The sequence below is a fragment of the Xenopus tropicalis genome, chromosome 4, assembly GCF_000004195.4.
Source record: "Xenopus tropicalis strain Nigerian chromosome 4, UCB_Xtro_10.0, whole genome shotgun sequence".
Classification (NCBI taxonomy): Eukaryota; Metazoa; Chordata; class Amphibia; order Anura; family Pipidae; genus Xenopus; species Xenopus tropicalis.
Window position 1 is genome coordinate 54,416,276 of NC_030680.2, and position 27,050 is coordinate 54,443,325.

General features: G+C 37.6%; 1 protein-coding gene across 3 annotated transcripts in view; it reads right to left on the reverse strand.

The window, feature by feature from the left end:
- The window catches only part of wwox (WW domain containing oxidoreductase), a 571,090-nt gene that overhangs the window by 536,763 nt on the left and 7,277 nt on the right, over window positions 1–27,050 (reverse strand). For all 3 annotated transcript variants that reach the window (XM_018093498.2, XM_031900777.1, XM_002935058.5), the window contains one exon: window positions 17,195–17,373. In XM_018093498.2, coding sequence (XP_017948987.1) covers window positions 17,195–17,373 — 179 coding nt within the window. The remainder of the gene's footprint in view (window positions 1–17,194; window positions 17,374–27,050) is intronic.

Consider the following 27,050-nt stretch of genomic DNA (forward strand, 5'->3'; position numbering starts at 1 on the left):
AATGCAAAGCTTTAGACTGCTAGACCAGTGGTTCTCAACCTTCCTAATGCCGTGACCCTTTAATACAGTTGCTTATGTTGTGGTGACCCCCAACCATAAAATTAATTCTAAGACCATCAGAAATATGTGTTTTCCGATGGTCTTTGGGCGACCCCTGTGAAAGGGTTGTTCGACCCCCAAAGGGGTCCCGACCCACAGGTTGAGAACCGCTGTGCTAGACACAGGTTTACATAAAAGCACAAATAGGCATAAATGTAGCTGCATCTCTTTGCAGATCTCTAAAGACTCAAGATTTTTGAAACTTTACTCTAAAATGGTATTTATATACATAGAAATTTAAAACTTCTACAATTTGTAGGAAAAAATATATATCTTATGCACTAAACAATTGTTTTTTAATAAACAATACAAGCACAGATTTTTTGAAAGGAGAACTAAACCATAAAAATAAATATAGCTAGAAATGCCATATTTTATATACTGAACTCACTGCACCAGCCTAACATTTCAGCTCTCTATAGTAGTAATGATCTAGGTCTTTACAGTTGTTACAGGAGCTCCCCATCTTGGATGTCAGTTTCACTCACATGCTCAGTGTGCTCTGAGAAGCTAAACTTGTCCCAAATTGTTAAGAAGAAAATGAGGTTTGGGGTTGATTATTCTGATGCTAATTGCACTTGTTTTAGAGCTGCCATGTAATGAGAATCTGAATAAATTACTAATCAGCCTTATATTGTGATATTTATATTCTGTAAATACAGTATACTGTGAGTCAGTACCTAAGCTCAGTAATTGACAGCAGCACAGAGCATGTGCAGGGAATCAGCTGAAAAAAGGTGGGGAGCTACTGGAGACATATTCCAAAAGCAGAGACATTCATTGCTAAAGGGCTGTGGTTGCCTTGGGCTGGTACAGAAACCCAAAACATAATGTACAACATTTTTAGTCTACTTCTTTAGTTAAGCTTTAGTTCTCCTTTAAGGGACAAGGAAAGGGTAAAAAGTATAGGAGTGTTTTATGGTAACTAAACCCCATGTTACCCATGTCACTTATTGGCAGTGCCCCTCTTCAAGTACCCACTAGCCAGGACTGCATGCATAGGCATTAGACAATCTAAGGTGACGCACATGAATTAGGCACCCTAAATTCAGGGTAGACTTAAAGGCAATGCATTGTAATGCAATCTTAATTATTTATTTTATACCACCTGTAAGCAATAGAAAACAAATTCACTAATCTATAATGATTATCTTGACTAGTGCAGTGTAGCAGACAATGAAGTCAGTAATTTTGGTCCTAGTGAGTCTTTGATTGGGTAACCGCTGTAAATGAACAGAAACCATGATTAAGCTGTAAAATATAGCTTTAAGTGAGGTCATAATATATAATAATTGTTGCACGATGATAGTGTCAGTTGTGTCACACGACTTTAATTTAATTAAATAAAATGGTACCCTATACTTTATAATATAATCTATAGCTATTCATCTTTAAGTGATCCTCATCACTAATCTGTGTGAAATTACAAACTAGAGAAATGCATAACAAATGGTTAATTGAGAAAAATAAACCTATAGAACAAATAAATGAAGACCAACTGCAAACTACTAAAACTAAATTACCATACTAAATGTTAACTACAACATAATCAAAACAGAATTAAGCAGTTATGCAGAAATATCCAGTGCCGTTGTCTTGCTAATTTTTTTTTCTGGTTGGAAATATTGCAATAAAATAGTCAAAAGGTAATTTTAGTACATGTGACTTCTGTTGTATAGCTTGAACACATAAATAAAGATTATAGAAACATCTTCTCCTTGGGTTGGGATTGGGAGATTTTTTTCACAACTGAATAGCATAGTAATCACCCCTAGCTTCTGGGAATGCAGATGTTTGACTAAAACAGAGTAATGAACACAGTATTCAGATGTGAGCACAAAATATGTTGAACAAGGCAAGTATTAATTTCATTTTTAGTCTGCTGGAGAACACTTCAGTTTTATTTTTTCCTAATTAGACAAAAGCTGCCAAGTATAATACAATATCATTATGTGAATTAATCTGTAATGTAATGCAGGGTTCTATTAGTTATATTTTCAGTGGTAAAATTCAGGGCATTAAATACAATAACCATGCATTCTTAGCTCAACAACTGACAATTCACAGGTGAATTAAACTTTAACATATGCCAATATAATCCTTAAATAAACTCTCATTTCCTAAATCACTTGACACTAAATAATAATTTTAGAAATGGCATTTTATAAAAGCATGTGCACTTTCCAAAGTCTATTTGCCAGCAGAAGTCCCCCTTGTTCACTGCCTCTGACTTCCTTAATGTCATACAATGTATTTAATCAGGTATTCTCCTTCCCCTATTACTCCCCCCACCCCTCATTTATTATTATTATTTTATATTTGATGTCTTTTTGGGTCTTCAGGTTTATCAATGGTATGTTCATCATTACTGGGATTCAATGTATTAACCTTTTCCTTTTAGTAACCATGAATTTCTTTTACATTGAACGTTTTTCTTGGCTTTCCACCTTTCATGTCTACAATAAATGAACAAATCCAAATCTTGGACAATTCTGAGTTTTTTTTATTGTGATATATCAATTATCACTTGAAAACATTTAAACGCCTTGACATATACATTGACTGCTGGGTGCAAAAGATGTCTATAGTTTCTTTGTTTTGGCCATCAAATCAAGTCCTGTCCTGTTGGCATAACCTTTATATTCTTCAAATTCGGCTGTACATTATAAATAGTAAATTCAGCAAATCATATTTCTACAAAGTAAATCTAATATGACCAGGGATACTCTAAAACATATCCATATAGATTTGTGTGTAATGTATTAATATCTATATATTAGTGATTAGTTTATTCTAACAAATGTTAGATTATTCCCTTACTGTATTGTGAACATGCTGAGCACCTTTCACTAGGTACTGACTGCTGTTCTCTGTCTTTTTTCATAACCAAATGCAACAACCATCAAAAAGTGACCACAGAAATCAGTAATTGCCCATAGGCAAGTAACTGGTCATTATTTTGCACCCAGTGCCTGTGGGGCAATGCACACGAACATGGTTGATCCACCCATTATATTCTACATTGGACTTTATTAGTGCCCATTCTGAATATTAACATGTTTCATATATCATGTTTCACACAACTCATAAATTAGATCAGAACTCAAGGGACTTGATGATGAATTGCAATATATTTTTGCATGTATAACCAATAAATAAGGTATATTTAATAAATATTAGATCTCTTGACAAGTCCTATATATATATATCTTAAATAAACGCACAGCATCAAAAAGATTTTTTTTTTATTTTTATAACCTGAGGTATATTGCTTGAAGGTGTTAAGGACAGAAATTGTTTTTTTGACACTGTGCAGTCCAAATAAGACAAACACCAGGTTCATTTACTCAAGAGTATTAATGTATGATAATTTAAAATGCTTAAAGCCATTTCATGAATGCAGTAGAACAATATGGGCCACACCAAGCCTACTAAAAGAAACTGTAAATTACAGCAAACTATACTTTTAAATGAATATCCACCGAAAGAGAAATGTTGCTTTTATAACTAGCCATTATGATGGTTTATTGCCAACCCATTAACATGAAACGGTAGAATATGAAAGAGCTCAAAGATGTTATTTCATGGGAGGACAGTAGATTTTCACTAGCCAGTGCAGGAACAGATTCTCAAAGGAGTATGTTCTTGAGGCAATAATATTTTGCAAAACCCTATAATGAATTTCAAGTGACTGGCCTGTAAATCTCAAGAGGCAGGAATGACCTGAGGCTCGATGCTGTTCATGCCACAACTGTGGTTCAATGAGTTCTAATCTGACCCTCCAGTGACAATTCAGCTTAAGAATAGCAAAGAAAAATGCAAAGCCTAATATTCTGGTGCAGTTCCTATGGACACTTCTGTATTTTACATTGGTAGCAAATCAAATGTTTACATAACACAAAACACATGACAATACACAATTTGTTACATACTTTAAGCTCCCCATGCCCTGTCAGAAATCACAAAAATCTTAGATAAGGGTATAGCATTTAAAATGTTAAATGTTATAGCAATTTTAATTGTGGCTGAAATCAGTGGTGGTCCAAATGCCCCTGTCACTGCTTCCCATAAAGAACTATGGGAACACCATTGCCTAAAGCAGTGATCCCCAACAAGTGGCTTAGGGGCAACATGTTGCTCACCACCCTTTTGATGTTGCACTCGAAGTAGGCCTTCATTCTTGAATTTCTATCTTGGATGCAAGCTTACATACAGACTATGGATACTACAAAACAGAGGCTGCTGTAGTCTGCCAATCCTACCTAATAACCAATTACAGACTTTTTTGGTCACCCCCCCCCCCCCCGAAATTTTTTCATGCTTGTGTTGCTCCCCAACTTTTTTATATTCAATTGTTGCTCACTGGTTAAAAAGGTTGGGGACCCCTGGCCTAAAGCACACATAGCAGTGCTTTAAAATATTTGTAAATAAAATATACATAGCCAGTTTTGAGGGTTAAGGGGTTTGAGCATCCTAGCACCCAATGTTCCCTCTAATTTTTCATGGCCGTGCACAAGGGAACATTGCTAGCTCCCTTATTTGTATAGATGATACAGGCTTGTCTTTGTAGACACAAAAAGGTACTTACATGCGTGTATAAACCACACACACCAGAGCTACAACATTTTTTCTAAAAATATATCCTACTTGTTGTTAGCTAAAACTGGTGTTCTTGCTTATATATGAGGATATCATGAGGCTTAATATGAGGATATCAGAAGTCACCTTGGAATTTTAAGATCTGTACAAAAGCACTCAGACTTCAACCTTATTTTATATGGTCGTGGAATTTCTTAGTGACTTCTAGTATCCTTTACATGACAGAAGGGAGTACATTTTCCCCTTTATATAACATATACACAGCTTCCAGTGTTCCTAATTAGCAGACTAGAAAAGCTACATAACTTGTTCAAAAAGGAAATGAGTTATGTAATGACAGCAGCAAAGTGTTTAAAAACAAAGATATAAACAGTCTCTAGGGGGTTCCCGGCCTGGAGCAAACTTTGCAACTTGCATGGGAGGTACATTACTACTGTTAACAGATAAACTGTATATGAAAAGTAAGGGTTTATATAGCTTTTCTACAAATTTAGAGGACTTGAAAGGAAAATTATTCCAAAGAAACTACATCATCTATGGCAGATTCACATACAAACAGAACTGATCACTTCAAATACTATTCACATAAGTTGAAACAACAATCTTTTCTTCTGTTGAACAAATATTTGTATTGGGGTAACATTTTAAAATTTGTTTATGTTATAGCTACATTTTCTCTCTCCCTCTATGTGTTAAATTGGCACATGAAGCTCTTGGATGCTGGAGTCAGGGACATAGCCAACCAACATGAATTAAAATGACTAATGTGCATATTTTGTTACAAATCTAATGTGAAACCCAGCTTCTCAAGCAGCTGGCACTAGCAAATGGACTGCCTAGCACAAGGAACGATACATCTTATGTCACTTGCCATATAACTAAAAGGGCTTTCCAGAGATTTCCAAAATCCATTTACTTTTTTTTGGAAGACAACCATAAACCAAAAAGGGTTGAACATTGGAGACATGATACTTGTTTTTTTTTTCTTTAATTTTAACTTCAGCAACTAGGTATGCCATTTCTCAAGTGCTACAAACTATATATGTATATATACACATATAGTGGGGTGCAGAGTATAGTGCAGCAGACAGACCTTCATCAAAGCTGCTTATTGTGTCTACTGCTTCCTGGAGGGAAAATGCTTCCAAACTGTTATAAAATATTTTTAAATAGCAATTAACATGAATAAACATCACAAAATATATTTACAGCAGTCACATCAAAATGTCTTTCCATTAGTCATATATTTCCTTCCTGAGACTAAAACATCTAAAACAAAACAGAGAGAAAACAAAGAGAAACGGTTTTATACAGCATTATTTCTCAAACTGAAATTGATTCCCAGTGATTTAAGAAATGCAGCACATCCCATATGAGGGAGAGAACAGCAAATGGTTTAATTTGAAGTTGGCCAAAGTATAAAAGCTGCAGAAGATAAAACGTCAGCACCAAGCCAAGAAGCGTTTAGCGCACACTTACACAAATCACTGGAAATCTGATCTGAAGATCCACAGCAGCAGCAAAAGAGACTGCCAGCAACAAAATGACCCAGCATTATCCCGTATTCGTGACAAAGGAGATTAACTCATTTTCTACTCATAAAGCCAGCAGTCTGTAGGGTTGCTAAGCAGATGTATGCTTTAAGAACATTTACCGTACCACTGGCAATCCCTCGCCTGGCTCAACAGCTTTAACTTGAACTTGTGTTTAATCAGTGTGATGGGATAATGATGTATTTTTTTTTCTGGCCGGTAGTGAAACTATGGTTTGATAGCTGATATGAATGATCTTCAGGCTGCAAAGAAATGCCCTGAATTATAGAGCTTTAGGCTTTGCTGGACTTTTAGGAAAATGATTTCCCAGCAAAGCAGTTGTGCTTAAAGGCAAACTGATGATATGAAAATAACAAATGACAAGCAGCAAAGAACTAATTCTGCACCAAACCAATTCCTTGAGAACTAAAGGAAAAGTTTTGTTTATAGATATATTTAGTAACGTTGCAACTGCTGGCACAAATATATGCTTTGAAGGGGTAGATGAATATCTCTTGTTAACTTTACAATAAACCTTAGTAACGGGGCTAAAACGACAAATACATTTCTATAGTACAATGAAATGGGTCTTTGTGAATACAGACTACTGATATAAAGACAATAATTTGTGAAATACATCAGCCAAAAATATCTGCATTATGTTTTGCTAGGAAAGCATTGATTGGAATCTGCACTTAGAAAAATACACACAATACTAAAAAATTAGAAATATATTTCTCATACACATGTAACTTGAGAACTCCTCAGAGTTGGCCTTATTGGAATGTGTACTGAATTCAGTAGCACAACTTTATATTATTGGTTGGCAATATGATTGGCAGATGCACAAGCTTATCAAGGAACATGGCATTTATAGGCCAAGAAATATGAAAGGGTAGGGCCTAAAGCTTGATATTTAATATAGGCTCATTCTAATAGAGTATGATGAGGTTGCTTTTGCTCTGTTTAAATTTTGAGAGGCAGCTTTGAGCATTAGTTTGTATATTCTCCATATATCAAAGACAGAAAAAAAACACAAAACATACTGTATGCTTAACTGCTTAACATAAAGTTGATTGGAATAAATACACTGAGGCTGATTTATTACATTTCGAGGTCAAAAGAGAAAAACCCAAGCACCGATAAAAAAAATAAAATAAAAAAAGAGAAAAACGGTGCCAAAACGCACACAACTTTTACCTCTGATTGCATTTTTTGTTCTCAAGCACTAGCTTATTTAAAAAAGAAATGTGACAGAATATTTGCAGATGTGTTTTTTTGTGGAAAAAAACCCTCACAAGTGAGAATAACATTGTTCTATTCATTTGCAATGGGGCTGAAAATAATAATAATTATAATAAAGGCTTCAGATAATTAATAATAAAGGCTTCAGATAATTTCCCATTGACTTCTAGAGAAACTAGCCAGCTTTTACTTTTTGCAGGTTTTTTGTTTTTTTTTAAATAAATTCTGACAATGTCAAGTTTCAATACACTTGTGTGTATTTTTGCATTCACCATTTCAAACATGTAAATACATGATTGCAAAAGAGACTAACTTTAACTTTAAGAATGGGCAATTATTTATAACTACAGGGACATGGATAAGGATAGCTGGGAGATATGCTAAAATTTTGTGGGTGAGCACTTCTGCATGTGAACTCATATTTATTTGAAAATATTATGCAGTGCTGCCCAATAGAGGTGTGTATACATTAAAACATGTCAATACAGTCTGATAAAGAGTTAAAGAAGTAATGAGGGTCCAGCTCATTAAAATAGTCTAAAACAAAAAGGAGGGGGCAGTGTAAAAAACAGTGGCAAAATTCACCACAGTAATTTTTAACGCAACCTCTGCCTGTACCTACTTAAACAAACCTAAAATAATGGCATCATTCAGAAGGCATAAAAAATAACGTCTTGATAACTTCACCGTTTATTTTACACAGCTTTTTACACTGTTTTTTCAGTGAATTCTATTTTACACAGAATAATGCTGGGTCATCCATTGGCTGACTAACAAGAGGAAACCCCAGTTAAGAGATCTGGATTGAAATTAGGAGAGGGCAGCAAAACCTGAATATCATCAGCTTAAAGGTAGTTTTAGAAACAACTGATTAACTGGTCAAGGGAAAAAGATGATACTTCATTGTAGAAGACATAGCAACTGGAAAGGTAGAAGGAAGATAAAATAATAAAACAGCTTCTTTGAAGATTTGCTGCTTTTGCAGTAACCATCTCATGGGTAAGTTGAGTTTCAGCTGAATGTTACTGAGGGAAAACAGTTTTTAAGGGTTCAAAAAAAACAGTGAACAGGGAGAAAGCAGAGAAATTAGTTATATAAACTAAGATAAAGGGCAACAGTACAGAGGTTACCACGACTGGAGGGTCAAGTACAGTCTGTCTAGTATAGGAGCGATCAGTGTATGTTTTAATTGGCACTGGAATTTCCACTCAGTAGGAAAAGAACGAACAGAGAGCCTAAAGCTTTGATACATTTTGAAAAGCTGTAAGGTAAAGAATCAAAAAGCACAAGTATTAAGATAAGAAGTAAATTAAAGTTTTTAAAGTGTTCAGGAATGGGAGGCAACGGTCATTTCTTGATCACCAGACCTGCCTTGCTAAGATAGCAGAGTGATTTTGGACAAGATACTAATTTTCTGCCTACACAGATCGAAAAACAAACTTTTTAAAAAAACACACATGAAATGTATTTTGATTTGTTACAGCAAATGTAACTTAAAAAAATGGTTATAAAAATACAGTAAATATTTAATTAATTATATAACAACAGTATGCCTTTAAGCAACTTGAGGAGGTTTATATAAAATGGATCATAAGCCATATTGTCTACAGGTGTTTGTCCAAAATGACCAAACTTTAGGCTTAGATTTGACAACCATTATTGCATTACCACTACCATAAATCTAATATTGCATGTAATATGCAATATACATGCAATACAATGTATTAATACTAGAAGCGTGAATTTTTAAATATGTATAAAGTAGCAATTGTGATCCAACATGAAACATTAGCCATCATAGGGTAGTTAAGATACTTTTACTATAGAGCATTAGGGAATTGAATGTAAACAGCAGTAGGTGTGAACTAAACTCACAATATTACAAATGCTGTTACCCATTTTGCAATGAGTGTGATTTTTGGCAAAGAGTTTAACTGTGTAAATTTCACAGCCCAAAGGGGATTCATGTTAAGCCCAGGTCTTAAGAGTATGTGAGTTCTGTAAAGACCAAACAGAGAGGGTCACAAGAAACACAGCAATAGCAGGTCTGTCGCCAGAGGGTGCAAAGCAGAGAAAATAATTCTATCTACTGCTTTCCCATGACCTTCTTCGAAAGCAAAACCCTAGTAAAATAAAATAATAAAGTCAAATTTTAGCACTAACAAGAATGCTCAGAGACTGTAGGGGGTTGTAAGTAATGCCCCGGATGGAGGGCAGTAACCAGATTGGGCTATTGAATTATCTACTGCAGCAAGGCAATACATCTCAGGCCATAAATCATCTCACATACAAACACAGAGGATAAAGGGTTGGAGGCACAGCTGGAGTGAGTCTGTAACACTGTCAAGGGATTCTTTCAGCATCTGTAAATTCCAAGCTTGTGAGCAGTTTACAGTCATCGGCAAAATTGTGAGACATAATTATCCGCCCCGTTAGATCCGTGACTGGTTCCTGTGCTATTTTTATAGTATTAAAAGAAAGAAATTAACTTATTTGCTTGAAAGTCTTCTGCTCACTGTTGAGATCTGATATAACAAATACAGAGAGAGTGTTTAAGCATACTGTACTGAAAGAGCAGGTTCCCTTTCACTGACATAAAATATGTACAGAAGAAGCAAAGGAAAAAAAAATCATTTATTTACATACCTAGCGAAAATCTGTGTAATTGACCCAGAATAGAAAAAAAGCAGGAATTAAACCACAGGGCATACTCTGAACAGGGTTGTAAGGAATCAAGGTGTAAAGAAAACTTTTTTATTAGAAATGATTAATAAGGCTATACTGCCCCCTGGTGCATGCTTTTTGTATTAAAAGTTTACCATGGCAAGATGCAAGATACAATTAACATCTGCAGTTTTTTTTTTTTACAGTCTTTCTATTTTTAATATTATTTCCATTACTACATGTAACCTACAGAATAACTACCCCTCTACTCAGAACCTTGCCTTCCCCCTGCTCTATGGTTCATAGATGAGTGAACCTGTCCCGTTTCGGCAAAAAAAATTTTTTTTCACTTATAGGCATCTAGGGGTGTTTTTTTCACAGCGAAACCTGGCGAAAAATTTTGCTCATCCCTATGATGAGCATGTGGAAAATTTGTACACCAATGCAATGGTCAACATATACCCTCTCTCTTACTCATTTGCCCAGAATTATTTCTGGGGAAAAAAAAACAACACATATGTGAGCTCCAATTTTCCTGAACTCCTGTTACAAATTATACAGGGATGATATCAAGGTGACAATAGAGTGGCAAAATACATATACCCTTTGTGCTTAGAGATGTAGAGATATTCCTTTTATTTATTGTTGGAGGGTTAATTAATCGCTAATGAAGTTATTACAGTTTCTATTTGTGTTTGTGGACTGCAGGGTTTGTGAATATACAGGTAAGGGATCCCTTATACGGAAACCAGATATCCAGAAAGCTCTAAATTACGGAAAGCCTGTCTCCCATAGACTCAATTTTAATCAAATAATTCACATTTTTAATATTGATTTCCTTTTTCTCTGTAAAAATAAAACAGTGCTTTGTATTTAAACCCAACTAAGATATAATTAATCCTTTCTGGGTGCAAAATAATCCTATTCGGTTTAATTAATATTTTATTGATTTTTTAGTTGACTTAAGGTATGAAGATCCAAATTACGGAAAGACCCCTTATCCGGTAAACCCTTGGTCCCGAGCATTCTAGATAATGCGTCCTATACCTGTACTAACAAACAGAAAATACATTTTGTACTAAATACATTATGAACTACTAAGGCAGTTTTGCAAACTCCTAGTTGGTTAAAGATATATTAAAAGGGTTAAGGTATAGGCAACAAAGCTTCTTCTAACTATAATAGCCCCCAACATAATTTACCCCAGGATTTAAGCTTGGCAGGGGTGATATCAATATTGTGCCAAGCAGCAAAGCTCTTTGAAAAGCTAAAAGCAACAGACTCCTGAAGGAGCATGCAAAGACGAGTGGTATTAAGTGTATCTTTGGCAGTGATTAACAGGGACTCCAGTGGCTTGGCACAATGTATATTATTCAAGCAATAGTCAAATTCCACCACCTGCTAGAGCGTCTGTGAAAGAGGGATGAGTTTTTATTGGGAAAGTGAAATTCTCACCACATTTTATTTTTCCTGGATCATCTCCCTCTTTGTGTATTTGTAAGAGTGTCTAGGAAAAACAATTCTGTCTATCAAATATCAGTCTTCCTTACAGTAAAACTAATAAACCAGTGCTAGATACACACAAAATCCACATGGGATTCTAACCACTTTATTCTACTGCGTGGTAATATATGATCCGATTTTATTCCTGTTAAGAAAAATACCCATCATAAGCAACAGGCGCCAAGTTTAACTAAGCTTGCACAGATGTGATTACAAATGTGCAAAATTAAACACACACACACACTGGTAGAGATTTAAAAACTATATAGACATTTAGATTTTACTACATGTCCGCACCAACAAAGCTACAGGGATTCAGATATAAAAAGGTGCTATAAATAATAATTTCTCTCCTTTTTATGTAAACTATTAAAACAATAAATTACATACATAGTTACATAGTTATATACATAGGGTTGAAAAAAGTCCATCAAGTTCAACTCATCCAAGTAAACCCAGCACCCACAAACCTATACTTACCAATCTAAATAAATCTTCCATTTCCATATTTAAAAGAAAACACAAACAAGAATAAAATCATAACACTAAATCGAAGGAGTAAGTCAGCTATCAATGCATCTACTTTACTTGCCATCAGGAAGCCTGGGCAGGAAGTACAGGGTACATAGATAGGGTCTGATATAGATTCGAATGGGGCAATGGACTGAACAGTTAGAAATGTTTGGGGCAGTGTTAACTGCATTAAAAAGCTTCCTGTGATTGCTGAACAGTGACTGACATTGCTTTGTAGGAATGTTGGCTAATCCATCAATTGCAAACATGAGATTAGCAATATTTTAGCATTTTCTAGCATGAAAGCTTTGAGGTTTTCCCACAATATTTGTATGGTTTCAGTCTGTTGAAGATTTTGCGCTGGCCATTCTAAAACCTTTTTTCATTTAGAGTTGCTTGTGTATTTAAGGGAATTGTCATGAGCCAACTGCACGTCACCTGCTGGACACCTGGGCTAATTATGTCCTGCACAGTTCTATAATACAAAGAAGAACTCAGGGTTTTGTTAGTATTGGCAAGTTATCCAGATCCTCACTCACCAAACGAAGGCCAACAAACCATACCAGTTGTCAGGCATAATGTTTTAATAACACAACATAGTGCTTAATTTGTTGCCAGGCATAACAGCACCCATGCAATATGAAACATTTTACTTTGATTCAACCATCCACAGAACATTCCTCCATAAATCTAGAAGGTTCATAATGTGCTCATTTGGTTAATTTAAAACAGCAATATCAATCAGCAACATTTGTCTTAGTGAGCAGTGGCTTCTGCTCCATCTTTTCATTCAACTCTTTTCCGATGAATCAAAAACACTTATTTTAGCCAAAGTGGTTAGAAGATTCAGATCCCTGGAAGTCTTCTTAGGTTCTTTGCAAATCTCCATTTACAGTGAATTCTTGTGGCGACTGTGGCAAAACTGACAATCTTGGTAACATTCGCTGCTTAGTCCTGAACCTTCTCTGTATCTAAACCAATACAGAGATATATCAGCAATCCCCTTGAAAAGTTGATTCCCTTGTTGCTATCCTTCCGTCAAGTGTCAACTCTGTATATTAGGACTAAATCTGTAGGGGCACACAGCAAAGAATATATGTTGCAGTAACTTTGGTGGTTTTCTTATGTGTAAACATAAATGGGATGGACAGACATATTTTTGGTTTTACCCAAATTTTAAACAAAATCTGAACTCTAATTTGCTTAATTCAAAGTTTAAAAAAACAAACAAACAAAAAAAAAACTGCAAGTGGACACAAAATTTGTCGCATTTGGTTTTCCAGAGCTTTAAAAGCCACATTACTATACACCCTATCTGAACCCTGAAATGACCAATATAAGACTAAACCCCTAAAAATAATAACACTTAAGAACAACAGCACATGGCCTGCCCCAGTGAGTTTAAGCTTAGGCCAGGGGTCCCCACCCTTTCTAACTTGTGAGCTACAGTCAAATGTAAAAAGACTTGGAGAGCAACTCAAGCATCATAACAGTTCATGGAGGTACCAAATAAGGGCTAAGATTGGCTATTAGGTAGCCTCTATGCACACTGTCAGCTTACAGGAGGCTTTATTTGGTCTTGTTTTTATTCAGCCAAAACTTTCCACCAAATCAGGAATTTAAAAATAACTACCTGGTTTGGAGGCACCGAGAGCAACATCCAAGGCGTTGGTGAGCCACTGGTTGGGGGATCACTGGCTTAGGCCAACACACTTTAGAAAACCCTTCAACAGACTAGAAATTATGCCAACCTTGGTGCAATTGTAGGTCAGGCAATAAAAAAAGTTTTCAACTATCTGCACTTAAAGGAACAGTAACACTAAAAAATGAAAGAGCTTTAAAGTAATAAATATATAATGCACTGTTGCCCTGCACTGGTAAAACTGGGGTGTTTCCTACAGTAACACTACTATAGTTTATATAATAAGCTGCTGTGTAGCCACGGGGGCAGCCATTCAAGCTGGAAAAAAGGAGAAAAGGCACAGGTTACATAGCAGATAACAGATAAGTTCTGTAGAATACAATAGTGTTTTATCTGTTATCTGCTATGTGCCTGTGCCTTTTCTCCTTTGAATGGCTGCCTCCATGGCTACATAGCAGCTTATTTATATAAATTATAGTAGACTTTCTGAAGTAAACACACAACTTTTACCAGTGCAGGGCAGCAGCACATTATATTTTAGTTACTTTTATACACTTTCATTTTTTGGTGTTACTGTTCCTTTAAAAAATGTTTAAAAGAATTCAACTTACATCCCCACAAAATAACTGAATGAGTGAGAGTTAGTGTTTAAACAAATGGCACCCACAAGGAACCTCACAACTGCTTCTAAAGTTCTAATAGTGAAACTGCCTACTTACCAGATGAATATGTAAGCCATGACATACATCATGTAATAGGTATCTTCATTTGTAGCTCAACATTTGGTATTCCTCAAGCTTCCGTATACCACAATCAATCAAAAAGAGAGAAAGGAAAAATATAGTGCAGATGTTTTATTATATATAATGTACACCACCCCCACTCTACATAAAGGACAGTGTAATCAATAGGCAATTCAATAACAATGAGGTATAGTGCTACTTGTTAAGTGTAATGTGTACTTCTGTTAATGTAGAGGGCACGTATGGATTGCAGCATTTCTATAGTCATGCAGCAGGTTATATTCTTACAGTGTTGGTGTGCAGCAAAGTTACTAAAACATATATCCTTCCTTGTGCTTCCATTCAGTACAGAGCTTCCATTTCTATCCCTAATTTCAATTTCTGATTTTTAACCAGTGGAGCTCCAGAGCATCATATGATGACAGTTATAGGATAAACTGTGATAGGCAAGGGCCTTTCCATTCACTTGATACTGCACAGCTTATTGCAATACATAGACGGGCTATAAAATTTATTTTGGGGGATGATAAGTATCCAGATACCAGTTTTCTAATCAAAGTTGTCCTTTGGTCTTTGGCTCTTTAACTGCAATAAGAAATAGAAAGTCTTTCCCAATTTCAGGGCAAGTCCTCCAGAGCTACCTTCACATGGACTCTGAAACAGGAGGATTTGTTTCTATTCATTGTTCCTGTGCTTTTGCAATCTTCCATGCTTGGACAGTACATGATGGAGCCACAGAAGATTGTCTGACGTAAGGCCCAGTCTGAAGTTTCACGATGTGTAGACAAACTCAAATCTGGTTCACCTTCCTGGTGGTTGGCAGCATGTTTCTGATAAAACTGAACACCTACCAATACTCAAGCATGCCACCCACTGTTATTTTAAAATTAAATTGTTTTATGGGTGACTGTCTGGAGCATATTGATGTCTAGAGCACATATTTAAAGCCTAGACTCACAATACCTGTTAGAAGTACTCCAATACACAACCCACAATTTCAAACAGGTTATTCTGAAGAGCTTCTTAATTCTGTATTGGTAAAAATTTCTGTGTTTTCCATTTGTTGAATAAGAAAAGTGATCAGAATTGAAATGCAAGTTTGAAAAAAATATGGTGCATGTTTTTGTACTGGAATTCAAACAGAGCAAAGAATATACAGACTACTGTTTTACTATGAAGCACATCAGATTTATAAATAATCATATTATCGCTATTACATCAAGACGATGCTAAAACAGCACCCGCTCAGAGCTAAATTTCAGTTACACTATTACTACTACCTTGCTTTAAACCCTTTTGCTAACACGTATTCACTGTAGATTTGATATCTTTTACTTTTCATTGTAGATAAATTGTACACAAACCAAATCCATCAGTAGGCTGTGGTGCTTCCTTAAGGTGGCCATACACAGGCTGATCCTTGTAGGTAGCCAACTAATCAGCCTATAAACAATGGAAAAGTAACATATGAGGGGCCAGCTGCCTTTCTAATGCTCCAATTGTTCAGGCAAGATGACTGGAATATGAGAAAGTGAAGAGAAACTTAAGCTCTTCTTCGCTTCCTCATCTGCCAATGCACCATATATGGACAGAGACAGATAGAGTGCATAACTAAATAAGATTGTTCAACTTTGTTTCATGTATTATTGGGATTGTTGTCATATGGCCAGCTTTGTTATATGTGGTTGTAAAAGAGATTTCCCTACAGTCATAAAAGAGTGGCGTTCACGTCTTGCTTTCAAACTAGAACTTACAGATATTAAATAAATGTAGCCGCATTAAACAGAGAAATATCTCTGTTTAAGATGGCTAAATTGATTTAATATCTATAAATTCTGTTACATAAACAAACCACTTAAGAATCACTGGCATCTAAGTTGTATGCAGAAGTTTCTCCTCTGCTTGCTTCCTCCACTTTGGATAGGCCCATCTGAGCATCTGAAGTGTAAGCAACCTGCACCCATTATGCACTACTATTGGCCAACTACTTCTAATTTATAAATACACTTTATTCAAATATTACAAGACTTTTGCTATAGCAATACCTTTAAAGGACAAGGAAAAGCTAAGTCACTTTGGGATGCCAAAATGTTAGGCACCCCCAATTGACTTAAATCGCTTACCTTGTACCCCGGGCTGGTGCCCCTGTTAGGAGAAAACAGCACCAGCCCGGGGTACCTGTCGAGAGCGCTTCCTCCTTCCTACTCGTGCTGCAGCCAATTGTCCTGGACAAACGCATGCACAGTAGAGTGAAAAGCCGACTTCTCTGTTAAAGTTCGTCTTTTCACTCTACTGCGCATGCGCGCACGATCGATCAGGAAGGAGGAAGCGATCGCTGCTACCCCGGGCTGGTGCTGTTCTCAAACATTTTGGCACCCCCAAGTGACTTTGCCTTTCCTTCTCCTTTAATGTTTTATAATTCCTGTGATTCTGGAAACTTTTCTGTAACCTTTCTCTACCTCAGATTGCAAACTCTGATGAAATGATAACTGCTGCATATATAGCGTACGGTGTAAAACAATTGTGGCACAAAACTTGTGACAATAATACCATAAAATGAAAAAGTGAATCTGCGAAACACTATATTAAGAAAATACCCTCAATATGACATCAATTTTATATCTGATTAATTACTATTAAGAAACTGGACTTACCAATTCCAGTGTTAGCTCCTGTGACTATTACCACCTTCCCCGACAGGTCACAGCCCTGCAGGATTTCCATGGCGGTGGTGTTTCCATCATATTTCTGCCTCGTGTTCATCTTTGTGGGTTGATCTTCAACTGTAAAAGCTAGTCTTGGGTCAAGGTATGTAGTTCTCTGGTTCAAGTGACTATTTAGAAATAAATACGTAAACTCAATTAAAATTACACCTTGAATAGTTTCTGAGCATGTGGAGTATGGGGTAATAGTATAGACAATATAACTATACAAGAAAATTAGTGAGGCAAAATGAAATCAAAGTAAATAGTTGGGTCATAGTAAATGCAACAATATTTATTATATGGGTACTCCCAACTGTAAAATGTATGTATGAAAATATCCTGTACTGGGACTTGTCAGGGAGTGCAAGACAGGATACAGATCGGCCTTTTACAATGTCATTATTGTGCCCATTCAACATAACCCTTCAAGGATCGATATACATAAACAGATCGCAACCCGCTCCACATCACCTGGCAGACAGAGACCTACTCCCGACATGGCAGGAGCTCGCCGCAGTAGGGACGGCAAAATGTGCACCGCTCGTTGCCTAGTGGCAGTGGGCCATAGTAACGCTGCGCTCCAATGGGACAGTATCACCCCCCCCTTCTGGACAATTTTTCTCACTTGCCCAAGGTTAGGTGCTTGCGTGGTTCACCAGTAGCGGATATCAGGGGATACGCATACTTGGTTATGGCCAAGTGGATGTGCCCGTCCTGCAGTCCATATGTTAAGGAGATCAATAAGTATTTTATGGGAGGTTCTGTCAGTTGAGGTAGCTGTCACATGTGTAGTGCGCGTCCCAGGCGAGTGGGTACCCCCCGCGGGAAGAATCATTTGCTGGGTCTCTGTCCAAACGGCTGGCCTTATGAGCATAAGGCATTCTGGTGGGCATATAGGGGTACACATGCTACCCCTTATTATATTAACTTGGAAAGCAGTATAAACAAATGAAGGGTATATAGGCTAAATGATCACTGAATACATAAATACTTGAGGAAAAAGAAATAAAATAAAGTGTTACAAGTATAAGATGAAATTAGACAGATATACATGTAACAAAATGTAGCAGTCCATGAACAGCCATTATGAGAGCAGTAACAAAGGTGCAAATGCTGCTTTTAACCATTTCACTGCCAGCCGTTTTGAACAAAGTGGAACTTCTACTGCCAGACAGTTTTTGAACATTTTGCACTGTTTGACTTTAGGGGCTTTTCCTCGGGGGGACTTTTAGTTTACCCAGGAAAACTATATATCGTTTTTTTCGGGACATCCTAAGCTTTCAAAATATGGTGGAATTTTTGTGTAATTCCAATTCTGTAACAAGATATAGGCTTCTAAATGTCTAAAAAATTAAAAAAAAAAATATTTTCCATAATATAAACACAAACACCAGAAACAAAAATTATTTTATGCACTAAAATACACCTGATTTGGAAAGTCCCATGTCTCCTGAGCGTGCCAATACCAAATATATATAGTTTTATGGAGATTTCTCACTTGTATAGGTCAAAAACTCCCAGCGGTACACTACCAAATTCCCAAAACACTGCTCCAGAAAGCTGTATACTTTAGATTTCAAGGTCAAAAATTCGACTAACAGAAGATTTATCCCAGAAAATTATACATTTTTAGAAAGAACAGATTCTGTGGAATCCAGAATAGGTAGAACTGTCTGTCTACTTAAAACTACTAAGTTGCAATGCTTTCCTAAAGTTATTGGTTTTTATCAAAATATGTGAAATTTCTTAAAAATCGCTTCAAAGCTTCCGGTCTATAGTATCTTCTCTCCTACAGGTCATAAAGTAACCAGATAAAACACCCTAAATATGAACGCCAGGGGTCCACTGAACAGTTTGATGCCCAATATGTATACGTTTAGCTAAGTATGTGGCATGTAGGGGCCCCAATGTGTACCCGTGTCTTTCTACTCCAAAGTACCAAGCCACACAGATTTCCTAAAGTTGGCATTTTTTGTGAACATTTCCAAAGATCCTCCCAAAGCTTCCAGTTCGCATCATCTTATCTACCATATAACATTAGGTACCAAGATAAAACACCCTAAATTTGAACGCCAGGGGTCCACTGAACAGTATGATGCCCAATATGTTTAGGTTTACCTAAGTATGTGGTATGTAGGGGCCCCAATATAAACATACCCCATATGATCCGTCATTTCTGTCATTTCAGCTTCTGCAAAATCAACACATTTATATCATTATATGTGGGATAAAGCTACAAAAAAAGTAAGCTCACCCCAGAAAGCCATATATTTTTGGAAAGTACACATCCCCCCGAATCTATAATGGGTACCTGTGTCTTTCTACTCCAAAGTACCAAGCCGCAAAGCATTTCTAAAGTTAGCAATTTTGATGACAATTCCAAAAATCCCCTCAAAGCTTCCATTTTGCAGCATCTTATCTCCCACATAGTGTTAGGTACCAAGATAAAACACCCTAAATTTGAATGCCAGGGGTCCACTGAATAGTTTGATGCCCAATATGTATAGGTTTACCTAAGTATGTGGCATGTTGGGGCCCCAATGTGAACATACCCCATATGATCTATCATTTCTGTCATTTCAGCTTCTGCAAAATCAACACATTTATATCATTTTATTTGGGATAAAGCTAGTAAAAAGTACACTCACCCCAGAAAGTCATATAGTTTTGGAAAGTACACATTCCCCGAACTCTAAAATAGGTACCCATGTATTTCTACTCCAAAGTACCAAGCCGCAAAGGTTTCCTAAGTTTGCCAATTTTAAGACATTTCCAAAAATCACCTCAAAACTTCCAATATGCAGCATCTTATTTTCTATAGGTGATTAGGTACCAAGATAAATCACCCTAAATATGAACCCCAGAGGTCTACTGAACAGTTTGATGCCCACTGTACATAGGTTTATCAAAGCACATGGCACTTAGAGACCCCAAAATATACCTTGTGCGCACTAATTTCATGGCTTACGTTTACCCAATTCATAAACACATGGCAGTTTTATGTGGGATAGAAACTGCAGAAATGTAGGGTAACCCCTGAAAACCATATATTTTTGGAACGTACACATTCAGACAAATCCAACATGGGTAAAGAGTCCTTTCTACACCAAAGTACCAATCTGCAAAGCTTTCCTAAAGCTAGTGGTTTCTATGACATTTCAGAAAATCGCCTAAAAATGTTGCAATTTGCCACATTTATCTCACACAATTTCTTGCATACAAAGGAAAATCACCCCAACTAGGAACACCTAAGGTCTACTGAACAGTTTGATGCCCTATATGCATAGATTTACTAAACTATGCGGAGTACAGGGGCACCCAAATGAAAATAGTGCATATGAGTTTTCACAAATGACGCTCCGGCTCGTGCAGTTTTTGCACCCGGTATGTGTATTATGTAAATACATTTTTCTACTGCAAACTATCAAACTACAAAGCTATGCTAAACAGAACAGTTTTTATAACATTTCTGAAAATCGTCACAAAGCTTGCATTTTGCCCCATTATGTACCCCCACATTTCATAACGTACCAACATAAATATGAATGCCAGGGGTCTACTGAACAGTTTGATGCCCTATATGCATAGATTTACCAAACTAAGTGGGGCACAGAGGAAGCCAAATTGAAATACAGCAGACAAAATGTCCATGTGCTAGACAAGTAACAAAGAACAATATGAAATGCAGTAAAATCGCTAAAATCCCCCCCCCCCCTAAAAACTAAAATCAATGTTTTTTGGTTTTTTTTCCTAGTGATATCTGCAATAGAATCACAGTTTGAGTATTCTGGCTTGGGCAAATTAGTTTTACAGACAAAGTCAAGCAAACAACAACTATGTATAACTGAAAATGCAATAAAATGGCTAAAAATGCAATAAAATGACTAAAAATGCACCAAAATCACAGAAAATGTAATAAAAACACCAAAATAATACACAAAAGGTATTGCGCAGTGCAGTTAGCGAATACGCTATCCGCAATGGCAATAAAACTTTTTTTTAGGCAAGAATAAAAACGATCCGATTAAAAAAAATTACAAAATTACATAAGTGTGTAAGTGAGTGTGTACACATGGCAAAATGTGTTTTGTGTGCATGTGTGTGTGTAAGTGTGAGTGTAATAAGTGCTGTGAATGTGTGAAAATGTATGTGTGTGTAAGTGTGAGTATAAGTGTGTATTAGTGTAATATGTGTGTGTATGTGTGTTTGTGTGTGTAAGTAGCACATACCTGGGGTCCATGGAGCTGCAGATCGCTGGAGATCGAGACACAAGATGCAGGCACAGCAGCAGGAACGGTGAGTAGCGTTACAGGAAGCAGGGGGGCAGAGGGGGGCGCGCAGGAAGGAAGGGAGAAAAAGTCTGGCACGTAGAATCTACGTGCCCGACTTTTTCTATGGGGCCCCTGGGCGATCGCGCCCCAGGGGCCACTAGTAACCCCCCTCTGTGCGTTGTCTAGGGGGTTCCTTACCTTTCGCTCATTCTCTGCGCTCGGACTAAGCAGCGAGCGCAGAGAACAAACGTGCTGGGCATTCAACGCCTTTTTATGGCAGCACGTAGGAGCTACGTGATTGGCAGGCAAAGGGTTAATGTTGCCCTCCTTTAAAGTTCTGCTCACTGCCGAACGATGATTCCCAATGCGCTCACGTAGGGTAGTGATGGTCTTGCCCACATAATATAATCCACATGGGCAGGTAATGACATATACAACATATGCGGAGGTGCAGTATGTGTATCCCCTGATGTCCGCTACTGGTGAACCACGCAAGCACCTAACCGTGGGCAAGTGTGACAAATTGTCCTGGAGGGGAGTTACTGTCCCGTTGGAGTGCAGCGCTACTATGGCCCACTGCCACTAGGAAACGAGCGGTGCACATTTAGCCGTCCCTATTGCGGCAAGCTCCTGCCATGTCAGGAGTAGGTCTCTGTCTGCCAGGTGATGTGGAGCAGGATGCAATCTGTTTATGTATAGCGATCCTTGAAGGGTTATGTTGAATGGGCACAATAATGACATCGTACACATACTTGATACATTCCTTCACTTTATTTGCTTCACTTACCTTGCACACTGTTTTGTTTACACTGGTACCTAGCAACACGATCTCTTGGCACCAAATCACGCAGTTAAAACGCCAATCTGTATGCTGTCTTGCACTCCCTGACGAAAGTCCCAGTACAGGACTGAAACGTTGGAATCAATAAATCTCACCGTTTGAATTTAAAAGCTATTTTTGCTTGTTTGTGGAAATGAGTGCTGACACTATTTACTATTATGAATATTTTACCATAAGCTCTGGCACCTAGGTCTTACTACATTCTTGTGGTGTACTCCCCATTCTGGAACTATATATATATATATGCACAAACGGGCAGCTTCACAAAGGACAAAGGACACAAAAATAAATATAATTTATTAAAAGTACAACATGACTGACGTGTGTGTGTGTGTGTGTGTGTGTGTATGTATATATATATATATATATATATATATATATATATATATATATATGTGTGTATACATACACACACACAGTATATTATATAGATATATATTAGAAATTAACAATGTGTTTTATGGCAATATAAATTCTAATATCCTCATTTTTTAAACCAATAACCTTATTTAAATATGAAATAAGTTTTACTAAGTAATGGGATAAAGATGGCATAATTAAGTTCCAATAGTAACCCTAATACTGTACCAAAAAAATTATCTCACTATATTAAAAGGAATTAACCCATACTTCCAATGACATTACTGTGCAGTGTTTCCACAACTTCTTCTGATCCCTTCATGAACAAGCACAGTACAGAACTTACATTTGCATACCCTTTTGGTACCCTTTAATTTGGTACTTCTCCAACATGGAGCTGACCTTTCAGGATCTAAGGAAGTCACAAACTGATTGGACACTAAAAAGCATCATGGACTACTCAGTTATGTTACAGATATACACTACAGTCTTCACATTCTGTGACTCTATTCCCTTCAGGAGAATATTTAGATAACTAGAAAGGGAAGTTTGAGAACAAACTTCAAGTTGGGTTGAAAATTGTGAAATCTGATCCGTTGTTGGCTCCGCCCACTTTTTCTAACCTTGGACCACAGTTATATAGTAAAAACCACTGTGCTAAGTTTGGGGACCCTTTAAACCAATAAAAGTCAATAGGTAAATTGTGATTGGTGGTTGGTGGGTGTGCCCCCTTTTTCTAACCTTGAGTCAAAGTCACCCAGTGACAAACAGTGGGCACTCTGGTATAAATAATTGGCTGCTAGTGGCCCAACCCACTTTTACTATTTTTAAACTGCAGCCCCCCAGTGACTGATTTTGCAAAGTTTTGGAGACTGACGGCATTTTACACTTTGCCATTGAAAGTAAATAGGTAAAATGTGATTAGCTGTTGGTGGCTCCGCCCACTTCTTTCTAACTTTGAACGGCAAATACCCAGTGACTAACTCTGGAAAGTTTAACATCCCTGGAATACTTAAATAATGGCATCAGTTTAAATATAAACCAATGAAATTTGGCTGTTAGTGGCTCCATCCACTTGTTCTAACCCTGGATATGTACAGCCAGTGACTGACTGTGCAAAGTTTGGGAACCCTGACATAAATAGTGTGAAAAAGGCAGCATTTTAAATTTAAACACAAAAAAAAAAAAAACAATAGGTGAAGTCTGATTGCTGTTGCTGGCTCCACCCACTTTAATGTTAATACTGTGAGAATGGCAGCAGGCAGAATTTCCCCATTGAAAATCAATAGTTAAAATCTGATTGGCTGTTGGTGGCTCCACTGTGAACCACAGTTACCTGGTGCCTAACCCTGCAAAGTTTGGGCCCGGCGTTATTACTGTGAGAATGGCAGGTTAAATGTCTGCCAAGTCAAGGTAAAATCTGATTGGCTGTTCACAGCTCCGCCCACTTTTAGGCATCCAACAATCATCATATTTTCATTCAGGCTGACCCCATGATTATGTGATTCAAGTTTGGGGTGTGTAGCCTCATAGCTGTAAGATTGGCAGCAATTTCAATTTCCCCATAAAAGTCAATGGGTGAAATTTGATTGGCTGTTGGCCCCTCCCACTTTGGGGTCATTCAACAAATGTTGCTGCTTCATTCGGGGTGACCCCATGATTATGTTCTTCAATTTTGAGGGGTGTAGCTTCAAAGCTGTAAGTGTGGCAGCAGTTTGAAAATCTTCCCTGTCAAAGTCAATGGGAAAATTGGGGTGTTCGGAGTGGCGCCACAAAAAGATGGGGGGAGGGATAGTTTAGAAAAGCACAAGCAACCTGCTCCGCTATAGGGGAAGAAGTGTGGAAAGTTTGGGTGTTGTACCCCTAAAACTGTACAAGGAGTAGCGTTTAGAAAATGGGGGGCGCTAAGAAGAAGAAGAAGAAGCAGAAGAATAAGCTGAAGTTGAAGAACAGTATCTTGGGTTTTGCAACCCAACATAATTAGAATATACAGTATACATATATCACTATGCATTTTCCATATGCCAGTTTTTATTCCTCCTCACTGCCACACAGAAAAGGTAAAGCATTTTGGCAATACACTTTGTCTTAAAATGTTATCTGATAACATCTCTAGCAGTGATGGGAGCATCTGTCAAAATGGCAAAAAAGCATAAAAAGTCAATGGGTGGCATTTGTTTTTTTACAGCGTAATATTTGAAGTCTATGGGTGTTTTTTCACTGCGAAACCTGCAGTAACATTTTGCTCATCACTAATCTCTGGTAGTAAAAGCTACAGAGAATATTCTACCATAATTACTGTAGTTTTTCACTACTACTTTCCAGTGGTGAATCTAAAATTTACTGGGGCACAGCCAAATTACAGTCTCCCAAACCTAGGGGAAAATCTATTTTATATATTTATATATCAATACATGTAATTACAACTGGACATTAATCAAGATGGTGTGATAACACGATATTCGTATCATAGTGTTAAGAATATTAACATCTTATTTTGTGTGACACTGTTTCAGAGTGTCACACAAAATACTGCATTTTACATGGGGTAATGTCACAAAAAATAAGCTCACCACAGAAAGCCATATATCCAAAATGGGTGACTATTTCTTTATACTTCACATTACCTAACTGCTGAAAATATCTCCTCTTCTAAAAACATTTATAAGTTGCACTTATAACAGTGTATAGATTGCATTACTATTATTTACTCACCAGATGGAGCTAAAGTCTCAGTAGTTGCTTTTGAAAGTCCCATGACTTACACTGACCTGACATAAGGGGCTTATTAGAAATCTATTGGTGTTGCGTGTCTGCCTGTGCGTGTGTGTCTGCCTGTGCGTGTGTGTCTGCCTGTGCGTGTGTGTCTGCCTGTGCGTGTGTGTCTGCCTGTGCGTGTGTGTCTGCCTGTGCGTGTGTGTCTGCCTGTGCGTGTGTGTCTGCCTGTGGGTGTGTGTCTGCCTGTGGGTGTGTGTCTGCCTGTGCGTGTGTGTCTGCCTGTGCGTGTGTGTCTGCCTGTGCGTGTGTGTCTGCCTGTGTGAGTGTGTGTGTCTCTGTCTGTCTGTCTGTCTGTGTGTGTCTGTGTATGAGCCATGAAACCACCGGGGTAAGGATGTCAAATCGGCAAAGGAGCCCATCTGAGGCCAACGGCCACCAGTTTTAACTGTTAAAGTGACTTTTAACATTGCTAAATAAGTACACAGTACACCACTTTTATCAGAACAAAGTCAAGCAAGAAGACCAGACCAACACACAGAGGGGAGGAACATAGCAGGTGAAGCAACATAGCCATCCCATATGTGGCTGAAACATCAGAAAAACTTTTTTTCATCAAACATCACATCCCTGTATTTTTCAAACCCAGAAATGCTCTAAGAAGCTGGTGCACCCTAAAGACCCAACACCAAAGCACATGAAAAGTAATGTGGTCTATGTGGTCCAGTGTAGTGAAGAGTGCTTAGACAACCATTGGGGAGACAAAACAACCATTCTGTAAGAGAATGGCCCAACATAGGATGATGAACTCCTCAGGACAAGACTCAGTAGTCTATCTACATCTCAAGGAAAAGGGGGGCACTCTTTTGAGGACAGTAATATTCTTATTAGAGATGTAGCGAACTGTTCGCCGGCGAACTAATTCGCGCGATCATCGGGTGTTGGCAAGTTCGCAAACTTTTCGCGTATGTTCGCAATTTGGGTTCGCGTGGCGTTTTTCCGCTGCGTTTTTTCTCGGCCTAAAAACGCCGCACAAGCCACTCATGGCGTTTTTCAGCAAATCCCGTTTCCATGGTGCTAATAGTGCGAAATAGCAAAAAATACTGCGTATTTCCGCTAGGTCTGCCAGCTGCCTTTGCGATTTTACGCAACGCTGTGTCAACAAAGTATTTTTCAGATAAATTTTTGCCCTTGTTCCCCCTCCGGCATGCCACTGTCCAGGTCGTGGCACCCTTTAAACAACTTTAAAATCAGTTTTCTGGCCAGAAATGGCTTTTCTAGGTTCGCCTTCCCATTGAAGTCTATGGGGTTCGCAAAGTTCGCGAATATTCGCACTTTTTGGCGTAAGTTCGCGAACGCGTTCGCAAACTTTTTTTTTGAGGTTCGCTACATCCCTAATTCTTATTTTGGACCAAGAAGACAGGCGGTTAAAAAAAAAAAAATGTGAAAGAGGCCATTTATGCCAGACTAAAAAAAAAATATCCCTTAACAGAGGAGGGAGCCTGCGACACCGCTTGTCAGCAACAATGTCGCTTTGATATCCTTACCCTGGCGGTTTCACAACAATTCACACTTCCAGTCATATACTTTGAAAGATTACACCTGCATTAATGAAAAT